The 15,709-nt window shown below is 42.4% G+C and overlaps 2 protein-coding genes across 4 annotated transcripts in view; both read right to left on the bottom strand.

Annotated features, from left to right (window-relative positions):
- Positions 1 to 15,709, bottom strand: part of LOC144508453 (acyl-coenzyme A diphosphatase NUDT19-like) — a 424,531-nt gene that overhangs the window by 200,114 nt on the left and 208,708 nt on the right. The window lies entirely within an intron of this gene.
- On the bottom strand, positions 54 to 14,062 carry snrpb (small nuclear ribonucleoprotein polypeptides B and B1). 2 transcript variants are annotated; one of them, XM_078236363.1, is made up of 7 exons: positions 13,896 to 14,062; positions 11,526 to 11,677; positions 8,567 to 8,678; positions 4,436 to 4,588; positions 3,176 to 3,305; positions 2,099 to 2,221; positions 54 to 341 (listed from the first exon to the last, which is right to left on the bottom strand). In XM_078236363.1, the coding sequence occupies exons 1-7, from the start codon at positions 13,896 to 13,898 to the stop codon at positions 304 to 306; spliced, it is 711 nt and encodes a 236-aa protein (XP_078092489.1). In that variant the 5' UTR covers positions 13,899 to 14,062; the 3' UTR covers positions 54 to 303. The 2 variants fall into 2 exon arrangements, with proteins under 2 accessions (XP_078092489.1, XP_078092490.1); XM_078236364.1 differs by lacking the exon at positions 13,896 to 14,062 and having other exon boundaries at positions 8,567 to 8,668; positions 11,515 to 11,634.

Below are 15,709 nucleotides of genomic sequence, written 5' to 3'. Positions count from 1 at the left end.
TCGGTAGAGAAACAGAAATTCACAGACTTCAGGAAGCATCATTACACCAAACCTTTCATTTTACCAAAACTTTTTAATAAAAATGTCAAATATTACAATAAAAAGCAAACACAAATCTCAATCAGTTCGATGGTAATGCCAACCTACTCGTAAAAGTCCCAGAAGTTTCAGTGATTGCATTGCAACCACCAGCCATTACAAATGGCAAGATTTGGAAAGTCTCTGTTCAGGACACCATCCCCATCACAGCAGTCAAACATTCCACGTACATCATCAACCCCAACATCTTGGTTAGTTTTATTTTCATGGTCTTGGTGGTCGCATGCCAGGTGGTGGAGGACCTGAAAGGGAAACCACACATTTAGATATACAAGGAGACAATTCTCTTGCAGTTAGGCTTGTATTTCTACAAAAAAAACAAGCTAAATACTGAGGTGTGCTAAACATTGTTTGCAGCTGAGAGAGTGAACCTGTGCCTTTTCCTTACCAAGTTGAGGTGCAAGGAAGAACAGGAATGTGATAATGTTCTCTTGCTGGTCTGACATACAGTACTGCACGAGCTAAAATTTCTCCAATTGGGAAAACTAAAGCCACGGTCTTTAGTCGCTGTTACAGAGTCCAGAACAGCCATGATCTTGCTGAATGGCTGAGCAGGCTAAAGGGGCCAAGTGACCTACTCCAGCTCCTCATTTTTACATTGCATAACCTGGAGCCAGTGTAAGTGAGCAAGTGCAAGTTCTGTTCACCCAGATCTTTATGTACAAACAAATTAGGTGTAGAAGTAGACCATTCGGCCTCTCTAGTCTGCTCAGCCACATTCCTACCTACCTTTAATAACCTTTCTGATCAAGAATTTATCTAGCTCTGCCTTAAAAATATTCAAAGACTCGGCTTCCACTGCCTTTTGAGGAAGAGTTCCAAAGGCTCATGACCCTCAGAAATGTTCTCATCTCGGTCTTAAATGGATGATCCTTTTTTTTTTAAGGGTGTGATGGTAATCAATCCTTCACATTCTTCCATGACTGCACCCCTCCTTCAAGACACATCTTAAAACTTAATTCTTTGAGCAAATAGTTGGTCAACTACCCCAATATGTCTGCATGTGGCTTGGTGACAAATTTTGCTCCGTAATGCTCCCATGAAGGATTGCAAAGGTGCTAGAGAGAGATGGGGAAAGGAGCCAGGAAAAAGGGACTGCTAAAAGAAAGTTGTAGGTATGAACACTTAAGACTTGTAACAGCAGCATTAACTGCTCCTTCACTGATACACAAATCACAATCTTCCATTTCAGTCTAAGAGGGCAAGATGCATTGAGTGGGACAGATATATACCTACTGCTGCAATTAAGACTTTGCCAACTGTGAATGATCTTAAGAGTGCACTGAATCTAAAGGAAGGCCATTTAGCCTAACAAACCACCTCCCTCCGCTCTCCAGCTAACCTTATCAGCACATCCTCTATTCTTTTCTCCCTCCTGTGTACATCTAATTTGCTCTTAAATGCATTTATACTATTTATCTCAACTGGTAATGCGATAAAGTGTTCCACATTCACACCAGTCTTCGGTTAAAGAAGTTCCTCCTGAATTTCTGTTGGATTTATACACGTCATTAACTCTTGCCAGTAATAAAAATTACCTACTTGGGAAGAATAGAGTTCAGTCATTATGGAGCATCTAGCAAACACAACACTGGCATGGGAAGAGAGCCTCTGAAACCAGCTGTATAAACTATATCTTATAAAATAATTACTTCTTGCAAGGTGGATGAGACAGTCAAAGATAATCAGTTAACTACATAGAAATGGAACAGAGGCGAGTCTGAAAATGTCGGAGTGACAGGCTCCTTCCCTGAACCAGCTGGGTCATTTAATGATCAGCTGACATCTTTCACAATCATGTTCTGATGATAGCCCACACATCACTAGCTTTTGAGCTCAATTTCACACTTTCTCAACTTCTGGGTTGCTGGGGCAGGATCATGACCATCTGACTACTGCGAGATTAAATTTGAATGCACTTGGACATAATTACAACTTTAAATAAACTGGCATTCCAACTCTAATTCAACACGTATTCAATACTTATTCAAACACTCACCTCGCATTCCTGGTGGCGGGGGTCGCATTCCTGGTGGCATTCCCATTGGTGCTCCGCGACCAGGAGGCATTCCCATTGGTGGACCCATAGGTGGTCTCATGCCAGGGGGAGGACCCATCATACCTGTGAACACATTAGAACCACATTTCATAGGAAACAAACACAAACCATGTGATTTAAGCGAGAAACCCCCCTTCTTTCCTAAGTTAGCGTGCCTGGGTAATCAACAGAGCACACTCTGCTGCCCCATACAAGTGAATGACAGATTGAACAATCTTGGAGGCAGCAGAGCCCAATCGTGTCTTAGAAACCCAGTAGCAACTCTCAAATCAGGCACTGAGCCCAATCACTCTACTGCTCTTCTAGCAAAAACTAGCTAACTCAACACAGAGTGGGGATCAAAGCACAGATCTCTGCTCCCCAAGAGCCAGTTGGGTTAGGGAAAATAAGCTCTGAATATTTAATTCCCAACGTCCCGCATGCAGTATCATGAATTGGAATCATCAGCCATCTCAGAACCCACTGAACCAGAGTGGGGGCAAGTCATCCTCGATCCCGAGGGACTCCCAGAAAACACTCAACTCCTAATGACACAGATTCTTATAATGTAAGATTAAAGTTTCACTTTTCACAAGTGTCCACCATAGACACACAATTGTGAACTTATCATGTACAATAAATTGGGAAGTTATAAACACTAACATATCAGAAGTTAACAATCTTTCAGTAACTCTGCAGGCTTCCTGCTTCAAACCTTTAATCTGCTTCAACATGAGCTCAGCTAATAATGGAGTAGAAAAGGAACGCTGCTAATTGGACTGCAGTATAGACTGACTGAATGCTCCAAATACAAATTAGCTGTGGTGTTTACAACATTACAACTACACTTATACTTCACTAGCAATAAAGCACTTTGAGATGTCACGTGGTGATGAAAAGCGCTATAGAAATCCAAGTCTTCATTTTCTTTTGTGACGGAACAGGTAGCTTCTGTGTACGTCCATCTCTAGTAGCCCTATTACATATCATTGTTCATCACCACAATCTCACAATATCGATGTTGCATCAAGTTCTCACCTGGAGGGGGAGCTCCTCGTCCCATTGGTGGTGGACCTCCACGGCCTGGGGGATATTGCTGAGGTGCTGCTGCAATACTGGACGTGACTGCAGCTGCTGCAACAGTTCCGCGTGCCTGAGGTGTCATCACCTGTTTACATCGAAATAAACAGCAACAATAATTACATGGACTCTTTTCTGAAGTAAATATGGCAATATGCCACATTTGCTGTATTTGGTTCCCACTGGTCTGTGACACACAATCAACTACTATCCATCTATAGAGGAATTCTCATGAACTCCAACCCCTGCAACTATAACATCACCAATGAGGGAAACCTACATATTCCCAAGAAATGCTCCCTCCAAGTTGTATTGATGTGCAGTTGCGCAGCAATTGGGAATGAGGCAGGCAGAATACAAAACTGGTCGTACACAAGCAACATTCCCTTGAAAATGCAGGATAAGGTACAGCAAGCCAGCTCCACACAGCAGACAGAAGCGAGAGAGAATATTGGTCCCAACTTCCCATGGAAAAAGTCACAGTAGATCTACTGAGGAAATTCTACAAAAGGCACTGACCGTCCGAATCACTACTGTTGATGAGCACGTTTTCAGTAAATGTAAATACAGAAAAAATTTCCAAGCACAGTACACTAGGCAGTGACATTAGGTAAATAGATAAAATTATGTATGTATTCACTCTTTATACGTACAAGTTGAACTCGTAACATGCCTCTCTTACCCTTGCCAAAGTGACATACATGCACTTGCAGGGGCCTTTCTCTCCAAACAAAAGCTATGTTACGTGTTCAAGCCTTGTGAACATTTTAAATTACCCAGCAGATTGGAGAGCCTACGGTTCCCTGTGGCTTTCACCATGGCAACACCTTGGCCAAAGTCCCCAGGCCAACCAATCAGTACCCTTTTCCCCTGAAGTAGGAATTGGTGTGATTGTTTGAAATTTGACATTCTTTCATTTGTCCTGATGAGTGAAAGACAAAAAGCTTTGGCAACATGTCTCTTTGCAACAATATTTATGAGTATAATCCCCCCCCCCTTTATTTACACAACTATACAAGTGCTAAATCAACCCACTGATTTGTCCTCAAACTGAGTCTGGACAAGATGCTGTACCCATCAGTAGAATGGAGATACACACATTTTAACATAAACAGTTTTCAGTCATGTATACTGCAGTTTATTATCTGTCCAGCTGGGCAAAATTAAGTATTGCAGCACAGGGATGACCGAAAGGGACAGAGTCAGAAAGGTTTTTACCTGCTGAGATGGTCCTCCTACTCCTCGGACAGGACCTGATAACCCAGCTGGAGCCTGTGGCATTGGTGCTCCAGCAGGAACACCACGACCTGCTGCCCGACCAATACCAGGACCTCCAGCTGCACCAGCAAGAGGCACGCGAGCGATTCCAGTCTGCAATTAGAAAGGAAGAGTAAGTGATCGAAGAAATCTGCCTGGCAAGAGCAAAAATCCAAATCTAACACAACAACGAATAACTGAATGACAGAGAGAATGTTATTTAGTTACTTTCCCACCAGATCTCCCAGTTTGATCCCATGCACTGGCATCCACTTGAATCCGCCAGTGCATTTGCCCTGGTACTCACACCATAATAAATTGGCCCAGTGCACATCTGAAGCAATGCTGCACTGTCTTGCTTTCTGACCCAGTGATGGCCAAGACATGGGAGTCAGTGAAATTCTTTAATCTGACCAGCAATGGAGACTTTATGGCTTTTTGTCATCTTGGGCTCTTGCAAACATCGATATGTAGCAAGATACTGTAAAACCTTGCCAACTCAATTCAAGAAGCCAGACCTGTGTTTTAGCATTTTATTTTAAATGGAGCTCCCAGAAGTCAACATCCATCATTTCACTTTAGTAACATCTTTTTATATTGGTGACTCATGAAGGAAAGGGCCGGAGATTTGAAGTTGCAAACAAGATATGATAAACATCAGCCACAAGCCAACTACTGCAAACCAATTGATCACAAACACTGTTCATGGGTCCAGCTTTATTTAGTTCATGGTCTAAATAGCTTCAGCACTATCTAGCTATAGACTTGCAATCTAAAATCATTATAACTAGCCAACGCTAGGTTACAACCTGAAAAATCTACTGGAACTCATCAACTATTTTAGCTATTGTTTACCTTATAGTTCAAAGTGGAATACAGCTCTAGTTAGAATCACAGCCATTTAGGTCAGGGTTTGAACATAAGAAATAGGAGCAGGAGTAGGCCATCTAGCCCCTCAAGCCTGCTCTGCCATTCAATAAGATCATGGCTGATCTGATAGTGGGTTCAGTTCCACTTACCCACCCGCCCGCCCCCCATAACCCTTAATGGTTAAAAATCTATCTATCTGTGACTTAAACACATTTAACGAGGTAGCCTCTACTGCTTCATTGGGCAGAGAATTCCAAAGATTCACTACCCTCTGGGAGAAGTTGTTCCTCCTCAACTCTGTTCTAAATTGTCTCCCCCGTATTTTGAGGCTATGCCCCCTAGTTCTTGTTTCCATTGTAAGTGGAAATAACCTCGCTGCTTCTATCCCCTCTAGCCCCTTCATTATCTTATATGTCTCTATAAGATCTCCCCTCAACCTTCTAAACTCCAATGAGTACAGGCCCAGTCTACTCAATCTCTCCTCATAAGCTAACCACTTCATCTCCAGAATCAACCTGGTGAACCTTCTCTGTACCCCCTCCAAAGCTAATATATCCTTTCTTAAATAAGGGGACCAAAATTGTACACAGTACTCGAGTTGCGGCCTCACCAGTACCCTGTACAGTTGCAGCAAGACCTCCCTGCTTTTATACTCCATCCCTCTCGCGATAAAGGCCAACATTCCATTTGCCTTCTTGATTACCTGCTGCACCTGCAAGCTGAGTTTTTGTGATTCATGCACAAGGACCCCCAGGTCCCTCTGCATAGTAGCATGTTGTAATTTTTCACCGTTTAAATAATAGTCCATTTTACTATTATTCCTTCCAAAGTGGATAACCTCTCACTTACCAACGTTATACTCCATCTGCCAGATCCTTGCCCACTCACTTAGCCTATCCAAATCTCTCTGCAGTCTCTGTGTCCTCCACGCAATTTGCTTTCCCACTCATCTTTGTGTCATCCGCAAACTTTGTTACCCTACACTCAGTCCCCTCCTCCAGATTGTCTATGTATATGGTAAATAGTTGAGGCCCTAGCACCGATCCCTGCAGCACGCCACTAGTCACTGATTGTCAACCGGAAAAGCGCCCATTTATTCCAACTCTCTGCTTTCTGTTAGATAGCCAATCCTCAATCCATGCTAACACTTTACCCCAACTCCGTGTACCTTTATTTTATGCAGCAACCTTTTGTGAGGCACCTTATCGAATGCCTTCTAGAAATCTAAATACACCACATCCACCGCACTCATCATATCCTCAAAGAATTCCAGTAAATTAGTCAAACATGGCTTTCCCTTCATGAATCCATGCTGCATCTGCTTGATTGAACCATTCTTTTCCAGGTGTCCTGCTATTTCTCCCTTAATGATAGATTCCAGCATTTTCCCAACTACGGATGTTAAGCTAACCGGCCTGTAGTTACCTGCCTTTTGTCTACCTCCTTTTTTAAACAGTGGCGTTACATTAGCTGTTTTCCAATCAGCTGGCACCTCCCCAGAGTCCAGTGAATTTTGATAAATTACAACACTGCATTTGCTATTACTTCTGCCGTTTCTTTTAGTACCCTGGGATGCATTCCATCCGGACCAGGGGACTTGTCTACCTTTAGTCCCATTAGCCTACCCAGCACTACCTCTTTAGTAATAGTGATCGTTTTAAGGTCCTCACCCCCTACAGTCCCATGACCGTCAATTATTGGTATGCTATTTGTGTCCTCCACTGTGAAGACCGACACAAAAAACTTGTTTAAGGCCTCGGCCATTTCCTCGTTTCCTATTATTAAATCCCCCTTCTCATCTTCTAAGGGACCAACATTTACTTTAGCCACTCTTTTCCGTTTTATATATTTGTAAAAACTTTTACTATTAGTTTTTATATTTTGCGCTAGTTTACTTTCATAATCTATCTTTCCTTTCTTTATTGCTTTCTTAGTAGTTCTTTGGTTGTTTTTTAAAGTCTTCCCAATTTTCTAGTTCCTCACTAATCTTGGCTACTCTGTATGCATTGGTTTTTAATTTGATACTCTCCTTTATCTCCTTAGTTATCCATGGCTGGTTATCCCTTTTCTTATATTCCTTCTTTTTCACTGGAATATATTTTTGCTGAGTACTGAGAAAAATCTCCTTAAAAATCCTCCACCGTTCCTCAACTGTCCCACCAATTAGTCTGTGTTCCCAGTCTACATTAGCCAACTCCGCCCTCATCCTATTGCAATCCCCCTTGTTCAAGCAGAGGACACTGGTTTGGGACCCTACTTTCTCACCCTCCATCTGTATTATTGTTTGGCCAAATTAGTCTGTGCAATTTATACAGCAATCACACTGTATCTCCTCACTCCCCTGTCTTTTATCTTTCTTTGTCAAATACTGCACAATATTCTTTTAAAAGCACAATATTCTCTGCCCCAACCACTTCAATCATTTTGTTCTCCGTGAAGAAGGCCTATAGTGTGTTAGCGTTTATTAACAGGGGGGTTGAGTTTAAGAGCCATGGGGTTATGCTGCAACTGTACAGGACCTTGGTGAGACCACATTTGGAATATTGTGTGCAGTTCTGGTCACCTCACTATAAGAAGGATGTGGAAGCACTGGAAAGAGTGCAAAGGAGATTTACCAGGATGCTGCCTGGTTTGGAGGGTAGGTCTTATGAGGAAAGGTTGAGGGAGCTAGGCTTTTCTCTTTAGAACGGAGGAGGTTGAGAGGCAACTTAATAGTGGTTATAAGATGATGAGGGGGATAGATAGAGTGGACGTTCAGAGACTATTTCCTCGGGTGGATGTAGCTGTTACTTGGGGGCATAACTATAAGGCTCATGGTGGGAGATATAGGAGGGATGTCCGAGGAAGGTTCTTTACTCAGAGTCGTTGAGGTGTGGAATGGACTGCCTGCTGTGATAGTGGAATCGGACACTTTAGGAACTTTCAAGTGGTTATTGGATAGGCACATGGAACACACTAGAATGAAAGGGAGTGGGATAGCTTGATCTTGGTTTCAGACAAAGCTCGGCACAACATCGTGGGCCGAAGGGCCTGTACTGTGCTGTACTGTTCTATATCCTATTCTATAACTAGTCACTGAATTTACCACTATGTTATAGAATACCAAAACAAGGTGGGAAACTAAATGCCCCAGATACCAAACAAGTTTCCTAAAATTAACTTTTATTCCTTTTTGTCAGAATTATCCAACCCCCATGACCTCCATTAAATCCAGATACTCACGTCTTTGGGAGGAGGTCCTTCCACGGTCATAGAAACCAGGGTTTCACCTCGAAGCAACACCAGTCCAAGAACACGTTTCTCTTCCCGCTCGGGCTGCTTGGAGTTTTTTGGCCTTGTGAGAACATAAAAGAACCAAGTTTTCATAACGAGTACTTTACCCCAGTTTCTTAAAACTATGCCTTCAGTTACACTGAATCACACCTTACTGATCAAACAGAACACTAACCACCCAGCTCTTTCAGGGACACATCAGAATGTGACCATCCTTGAAACACAGATATCGAGCTCACAAGGAACAAAGTTGCTGTTTGGAATTTACTGGCCCTACTGGGTTATGGCTCCACTTTGCCTTCTATCTTTCAGTAACTTATCCAAATTCCCATTCCTCATTTAATCTAGGAAGTGATTGCAGACAAGTTAACTATCAGAGCTGATAACCCTCACCGAACACCCACATATACAGTTAACTATTAAATGCTGGATGTTGTCAATGGCCAAATGGAATCTGCAATCCTCGTTCTATGTTGTCGAGAAGTAACAAAATTACAAATCAAGAGCATTAAAAGATGCTTTTCCTTTAATGTTCAAGTGACCGTGATCAGTTAGGGAAGTGGGCCGAGAATTAGCAAATGGATTTCAATACAGACAGGTGTGAGGTGTTGCATTTTGGAAAGTCAAACCAGAATGAATGGTAGGGCCCTGGGAGTGCTGAGGAATAGAGGAACCGAGGAGTACAAGTAAATAGTTCACTGAAAGTAGTGTCACAGATGGACAGAGTGATGAAGGTGTTTAGCACACTGGCTTTCATGAGTCAGGTCACTGAGTATAGGACATTATGTTAAAGTTGTTTAAGTCATTGGTACTTGGGATTATTGTGTACAGTTTTAGTCACCCTGTTATAGGAAAGACACTGATAAACTGGAGTGCAAAGACTTACAAGGGTGCTGCCAGGACTAGTGGGCCTGAGTTATAGGGAGTGGTTGGCCAGGCTAGGGCTTTATTCCTTGGAATGTAGAAGAATGAGGGGTGACCTTACTGAGGTGAATAAAATCATGAGGGGTATCGATAGGATGAACACACAGTCTTTGTCCCAGGGCAAGGGATTTGAAAACTAGAGGGCATTCGTTTAAGATGAGAGGGCAAGAATTTAAAAGGAACCCGAGGGGCAACTTCTTCATGAAGAGGGTGGTGCATGAATGGAATGAGCTACCTGAGAAAGTGGTTGAGGCACGTTCAATAGCAACATTTAAAAAGCATTTGGATACGAAAGGATTAGAGGGATATGGGCAAACGCAGGCAATTGAAACTAGCTGGGAGGGCACCATGGTAGCATGGACCGGTTGGGTTGAAGGTCTGTTTCCGTGCTGCATTGTTCTATGACTTGTTTATGAAACACAATATCTAGACACTGTTCTGGATGCTAAGAAGTCGAGCACAGATATATAATTCACATGTCCGCTTTTCAATGCAGATCAACAGGTGCCCTTAAAGGCACTTGAGATTTTAGAAAGTTCTATAAGACAAATGGACATATCTTAATGTTTTCAGATGCGGAGTAAGACTAAACAGGGCACTAGAATCCCTTTCACTGGCATTCTTTACTTCATTACTTGATCATAGGTCATAGAATCCCTATATGCAGAAGGAGGCCATTCAGCCCATCGGGTCCGCACCAACCACAGTCCTACCGAGGCCCTATTCCCATAACCCCACATATTCACCCTGTTAATCCCCTGACACGAAGATCAATGGCCAATCAATCTAACTTGCACATCTTTGGGCGGCACGGTAGCACAGTGGTTAGCACTGCTGCTTCACAGCTCCAGGGTCCCGGGTTCGATTCCCGGCTCGGGTCACTGTCTGTGTGGAGTTTGCACATTCTCCTCGTGTCTGCGTGGGTTTCCTCTGGGTGCTCCGGTTTCCTCCCACAGTCCAAAGATGTGCGGGTTAGGTTGATTGGCCAGGTTAAAAATTGTCCCTTAGAGTCCTGGGATGCGTAGGTTAGAGGGATTAGCGGGTAAAATATGTGGGTGTAGGGCCTGGGTGGGATTGTGGTCGGTGCAGACTCGATGGGCCGAATGGCCTCCTTCTGCACTGTAGGGTTTCTATGTTTCTATCTTTGAACTGTGGGAGGAAACCGACACAGACACGGGGAGAATGTGTAAACACCACAGTGTGTGGAGTTAAAAAAAAAAAGATGGAAAACTCCAGACAGTGACCCGAGGTCAGAATTGAACCCGAGTCCCTGGTGCTGTGAAGCAGCAGTGCTAACCACTGTGCCGCCCCGTCAGACAATGGGTCATTTAGACTCGAAACGTTGGCTATACTCTCTCTCCACAGATGCTGTCAGACCTGCTGAGATTTTCCAGCTTTTTTCGGTTTTTGTTTCAGATTCCAGCATATGCAGTATTTTGCATTTATTTTCGATAGTTCTGGAAGGTTGATACTGGGCAGTTTGTAATAAAGGATAATCAGTTTTCTCAAAAAGGTAATGGCAGAAAATAGACAGAATTCTGCACTGTGTTAGGGATAATGTAGTCCTTTTTTTTGAAAAACAAAACTTTCAAGATTGGCCAGGAAGTCAAAACTTCAGACAAATGGCTACGCTATATAAAAACATGATGTGGAGATGCTGGTGTTGGACTGGGTTAAACACAGTAAGAAGTCTCACAACGCCAGGTTAAAGACCAACTGGTTTATTTGGTAGCACAAGCCACAAGCTTTCGGAGCACTGCCCCTTCATCAGGTGAGTGGGAGTTGCGATCACAAACAGGGCATATATAGACACAAACTCAATTTACAAGATAGTGGTTGGAATGCGAGTCTTTACAGGTAATCAATAAAAACAAGGCCCTCTCATGGAATGTACTTAGTGAAGCAGATAGCACCAGTTGCAGGTACAGGTTTATTATGGAATATAAGTTCCAGCCACCTGCATTGGAATTTAGAGTGAGCTTACTTGATCTTCCTGAATTCATCGCAGTCACAAAGGATGAGATTCATGTGTTTGTCGAAAGCCTTGAAGGTCCCAATGAAGATGCGCCCATCCTGAAGGATGCATCTCATTCTGTAGTCAATATGCTGAAGCATCTTGCTGCTCTTACCCACCGTCTGAAGGGGAAATAAAACTATTAATCCAAATGCTCACTACGCCAACCGAACTTCAGCCCAGTCGGTCCAACTATTTTCTGACTTTCGAACATAACCCTTGATTCACACCTCAGTTTTTTTTTAAAAGCGGAAAATAAAGCCGTCACTGCAGTGAATACCCAAACCCAAATATTCAACCCAGATGAGACTTGTTGCTTTAAAATTAAATAAAAGTACTTATATTCAGTTTACAGCACGGTGGCACAGTGGTTAGCACTGCTGACTCACAGTGCCAGGGACACGGATTCAATTCCCAGCTTGGGTCACCGTCTGCATGTTCTGCCTGTGTCGGCATGTGCACCTCCAGGTGCTCTAGTTTCCTCCCACAGTCCGAAAGACGTGCTGGTTAGGTGCATTGGCCATGCTAAATTCTCCCTCGGTGTACCAAAACAGGCGCCGGAGTATGGCAACTAGGGTATTTTCACAGTAACGTCATTGCAGTGTAAGCCTACTTGTGACACTAATAAATAAAAAGCTTTAAGCTTACACTGCAGTATTCACAGAGAAGGCTAACTACTCTTCCTCATGCTCAATACACTATTTAATGCATTAACGGTGCCATATAAATGCAACCTCTTGTATTCTCCAACATTTTGACAATACAATGCCTGTGCTTGCAATTAGAAATATTGGCTGAATATTTTACTGGGTTGTAGTGAATCAACACACTGCCATTTTATTCAAGATCAGAGTATGATGTACAACCTAGGTAAAACAATGAATGCTTCCTCTCTGCAAATACAAGGATTCAAACTATTGGGTGTTGCACACGGCAGTTTCTGTTTGTACCAGTTCTAACTGTTGCATTCTCCTCACTCTGGAGCAAGGGAGAGTGAGATTTCCTTTTCCAAGTAAGGTGGATTTCAGGAAAGCTAGCTTCCACATTGCTCACAATATACTTGTTTGCTCCAAAACAATGTAGAACATACACTACATGCTGCGAAAGAGCATTATTTAAAATGCAAAAACATTTTGTAATGCAGTAGTAAATAGCCAAAAAATTATGGAAACCAAACAGCTTTTGGTTTTTAACATCAATGTTTGTGTTACTTGATAGTATTGTTTGATTTATTGTCACATGTATCAGCATACAGTGAAAAGTATTGTTTCTTGCATGCAACACAGAGCATACCATTCAGAGAAGGAAACGAGAGAGTGCAGAAAGTAGTGTTACAGTCATAGCTAGGGTGGAGAGAAAGATCAACTTAATGCAAGTTATTGATCAACATGTTGTCCTGCTATTCTAGTCCTGGCAACATGTTTACACAAATTTACTCATTTTGCTTTCTAGTATTTTTTAAAAATAATGTGCAAGGAATAATATTACCACTGACAATATTATCAATCTTTCACATCAGACATTAAACCAAGCTCTGTCTGCACTCTGTAGTGGATGCAAAAGATCCCACAACACTATTTTGTAAGGGAGTCTTGGTCAATATTTATCGCTCAATCAACATTACAAGGAACAGATTGGTCTTAATCACATTGCAAATGTGGGAGCTTGCTGTGCATTTGCTCCAACACTGGTACTCTTCAGAATGCACTTTGGGGTGTCATACATTACAAAAATATCAGCCATTCTTTAAAAAAATAACTGGTCAGCTACCAATGGGTTTCCTTGACAAGGCTCTAGAAATTATCAGCAGGTTACCGACTCCAGTGAGGGTCAAAATGGGTATGAAAAATCCTTAAACAACACAAATCAATTAGATCCCAAAACAAACGGGTTAATATTTTAAGTGAGATCTTTCGCCAGTGGGATATTGGTATGGGGGTGCAGGATTCGACTCAGAAACATTAGCCTCACCATCCTCTGTGTTCGTTGTGTTTTCCCCCTAATCACAGTTTCAATATGTAACCAAGTCCAAATGAATGGGAAACTCTTTCACAGATCCCAGGATGAACCGACCAGAGGCAGTGAACGCTGCGGCCGAGGTTATTTAGGGCTTGGTACTGGTTTGGAAACTCACAGGGTGCCAAGCACGGTAAGTGATTTAGTGTGAAAGCCAGGCCCGGTCGGTTTGAAGCCAGTCACCCAAAGCCCGACTACTAGGCCGCACTCTGGGGTAAGCCGCCCGTTAGCGCCCTAACCTGCCGGCCGCATTAGCCGGGCTTTTGCAATATACAACCCGCATCATTCATCCGAGCCCTGTGTTCGGTTATCGAACCTTCTTACCATGATTGCGGGCGGGATGGGCGCACAACCCGACGGATTGAAGAAAAATAAAAAAAAATTCCTGCGATCGGCCGCAGGTAAACAGGCCTGGCGCGTGGCAACCTGGGAAAACTAGAACCCCGCCAACACCAACTGCGCAGGCGCGAGGGCACGGCCGGCTTCTCTGTGCCGTGCAGCCTGGGATACTGGCGGACTCGACCTGGAGGATTGGAACTCAGAGAGACTAAGAAGTCATGAGGACATGATAGATGCTATATATAAAAAAAACACAATTGCTTATAGGTGGGATGGGGAATTTTAATATGGGGCCAGTTCCCTGTTAGATTCATTTTGGCGGGATTTTAAAAAATATCTGAATGGTGAGAGATTGCAGAGTTCTGGTGTGTAGAGGGATTTTTGATTTGATTTGTCACATGTATTAATATACAGTGGAAAGCATTGTTTCTCGCGCACTATTCAGACAAAGCATACCATTCATAGAGAAGGAAAGGAGAGGGTGCAGAATGTAGTGTTACAGTCAATTGATTTGATTTGTCACATGTATTATACAGTGAAAAATATTGTTTCTTGCATGCTATACAGGCAAAGCATACCCTACATAGAGAAGGAAAGGAGAGAGTGCAGAATGTAGTGTTACAGTCATAGCTTGGATGTAGAGAAAGATCAACTTTGTGCAAGGTAGGTCCATTCATAACTCTGATGAAGCAGGGAAGAAGCTGTTCTCGAGTCAGTTGGTACATGACCTCAGACTTTTGTATCTTTTTCCCAACAGAAGAAGGTGGAAGAGAGAATGTCTCGGGTGCGTGGGGTCTTTAATTATGCTAACTGCTTTTCCGAGGCAACAGGAAGTGTAGACAGTGTCAACGGGTGGTAGGCTGGTTTGAATGATGGACTGGGCTTCGTTCACGACCCTTTGTAGTTTTTTTGTGATCTTGGACAGAGCCATACCAAGCTGTATTACAACCAAAAGGATGCTTTCTATAGTGCATCTGTATAAGAATCTGGGTGTCTTAGTGCATGAATCATAAAGTAATTAGGCAAGTAATTAGGAAAGCTTATAGAATGTTATAATTTACACTTGGCTTGTATCCGCTGGAGTTTAGAAGAGTGAGTTGACTTGATTGAAATATATAAGATCCTGAGGGGTCAGCATGATGGATGTAGAGAGGATGTTTCCTTTTGTGGGAGAATCTAGTTCTAGGGGTGTGATGATACTGTGCTATTGATATACTTTATTTTTAAAGGGGAATGTTTTAAGATTTGGCTCTTTTCTATAGCTGGCCAATAAGTCTAGAGGGAATGCAAATCTGACTCTGGGGGAAGGAGGATAATTACTCAGTTCAGCCTTGCAATTGGTTATGTTAAGTAGAATTAATGGAGTTTTGTTTACTTAAGTTGCCCTGGGATTTCTGCTTAGTGATTGACAAGGAGTTGGGGTTTGGCTATTCTGGTTTTGGTTAGGTGAATTTTGCACTCTTCTGAAAGCTCTATATTGCTCTGAAAACTCCAAGGCTATCTATATGTATTATAGCAAGTATATTTGTGATTGCTAACTTTGTGAGGAATGTTGCTTATTTGGAACTGAAACAGTGATAAGTTAGAAATTGTTGTTTCATTTAATTTTTTAAACATTGTTCAATTGTTAATAGTTAAGCTACTTAATTTGCTATGAGTGTGTTTAAACTATTATTAAATAAAATTTGTTTTACTATAAAAGATCCCTAATTTGTCAGTGGAATTGATCCTGGAGTGAAGCATCCTATCCTCACATTTATGCTAAAATAAAAAATTGTTGGAGTTTAATCAGGCATCCT

This window comes from Mustelus asterias, chromosome 20 (assembly GCF_964213995.1).
Source record: "Mustelus asterias chromosome 20, sMusAst1.hap1.1, whole genome shotgun sequence".
In the NCBI taxonomy this organism is placed as follows: Eukaryota; Metazoa; Chordata; class Chondrichthyes; order Carcharhiniformes; family Triakidae; genus Mustelus; species Mustelus asterias.
The sequence above is the reverse complement of the archived record's forward strand: the minus strand, read 5'-3'. Positions and strand labels throughout refer to the sequence as shown.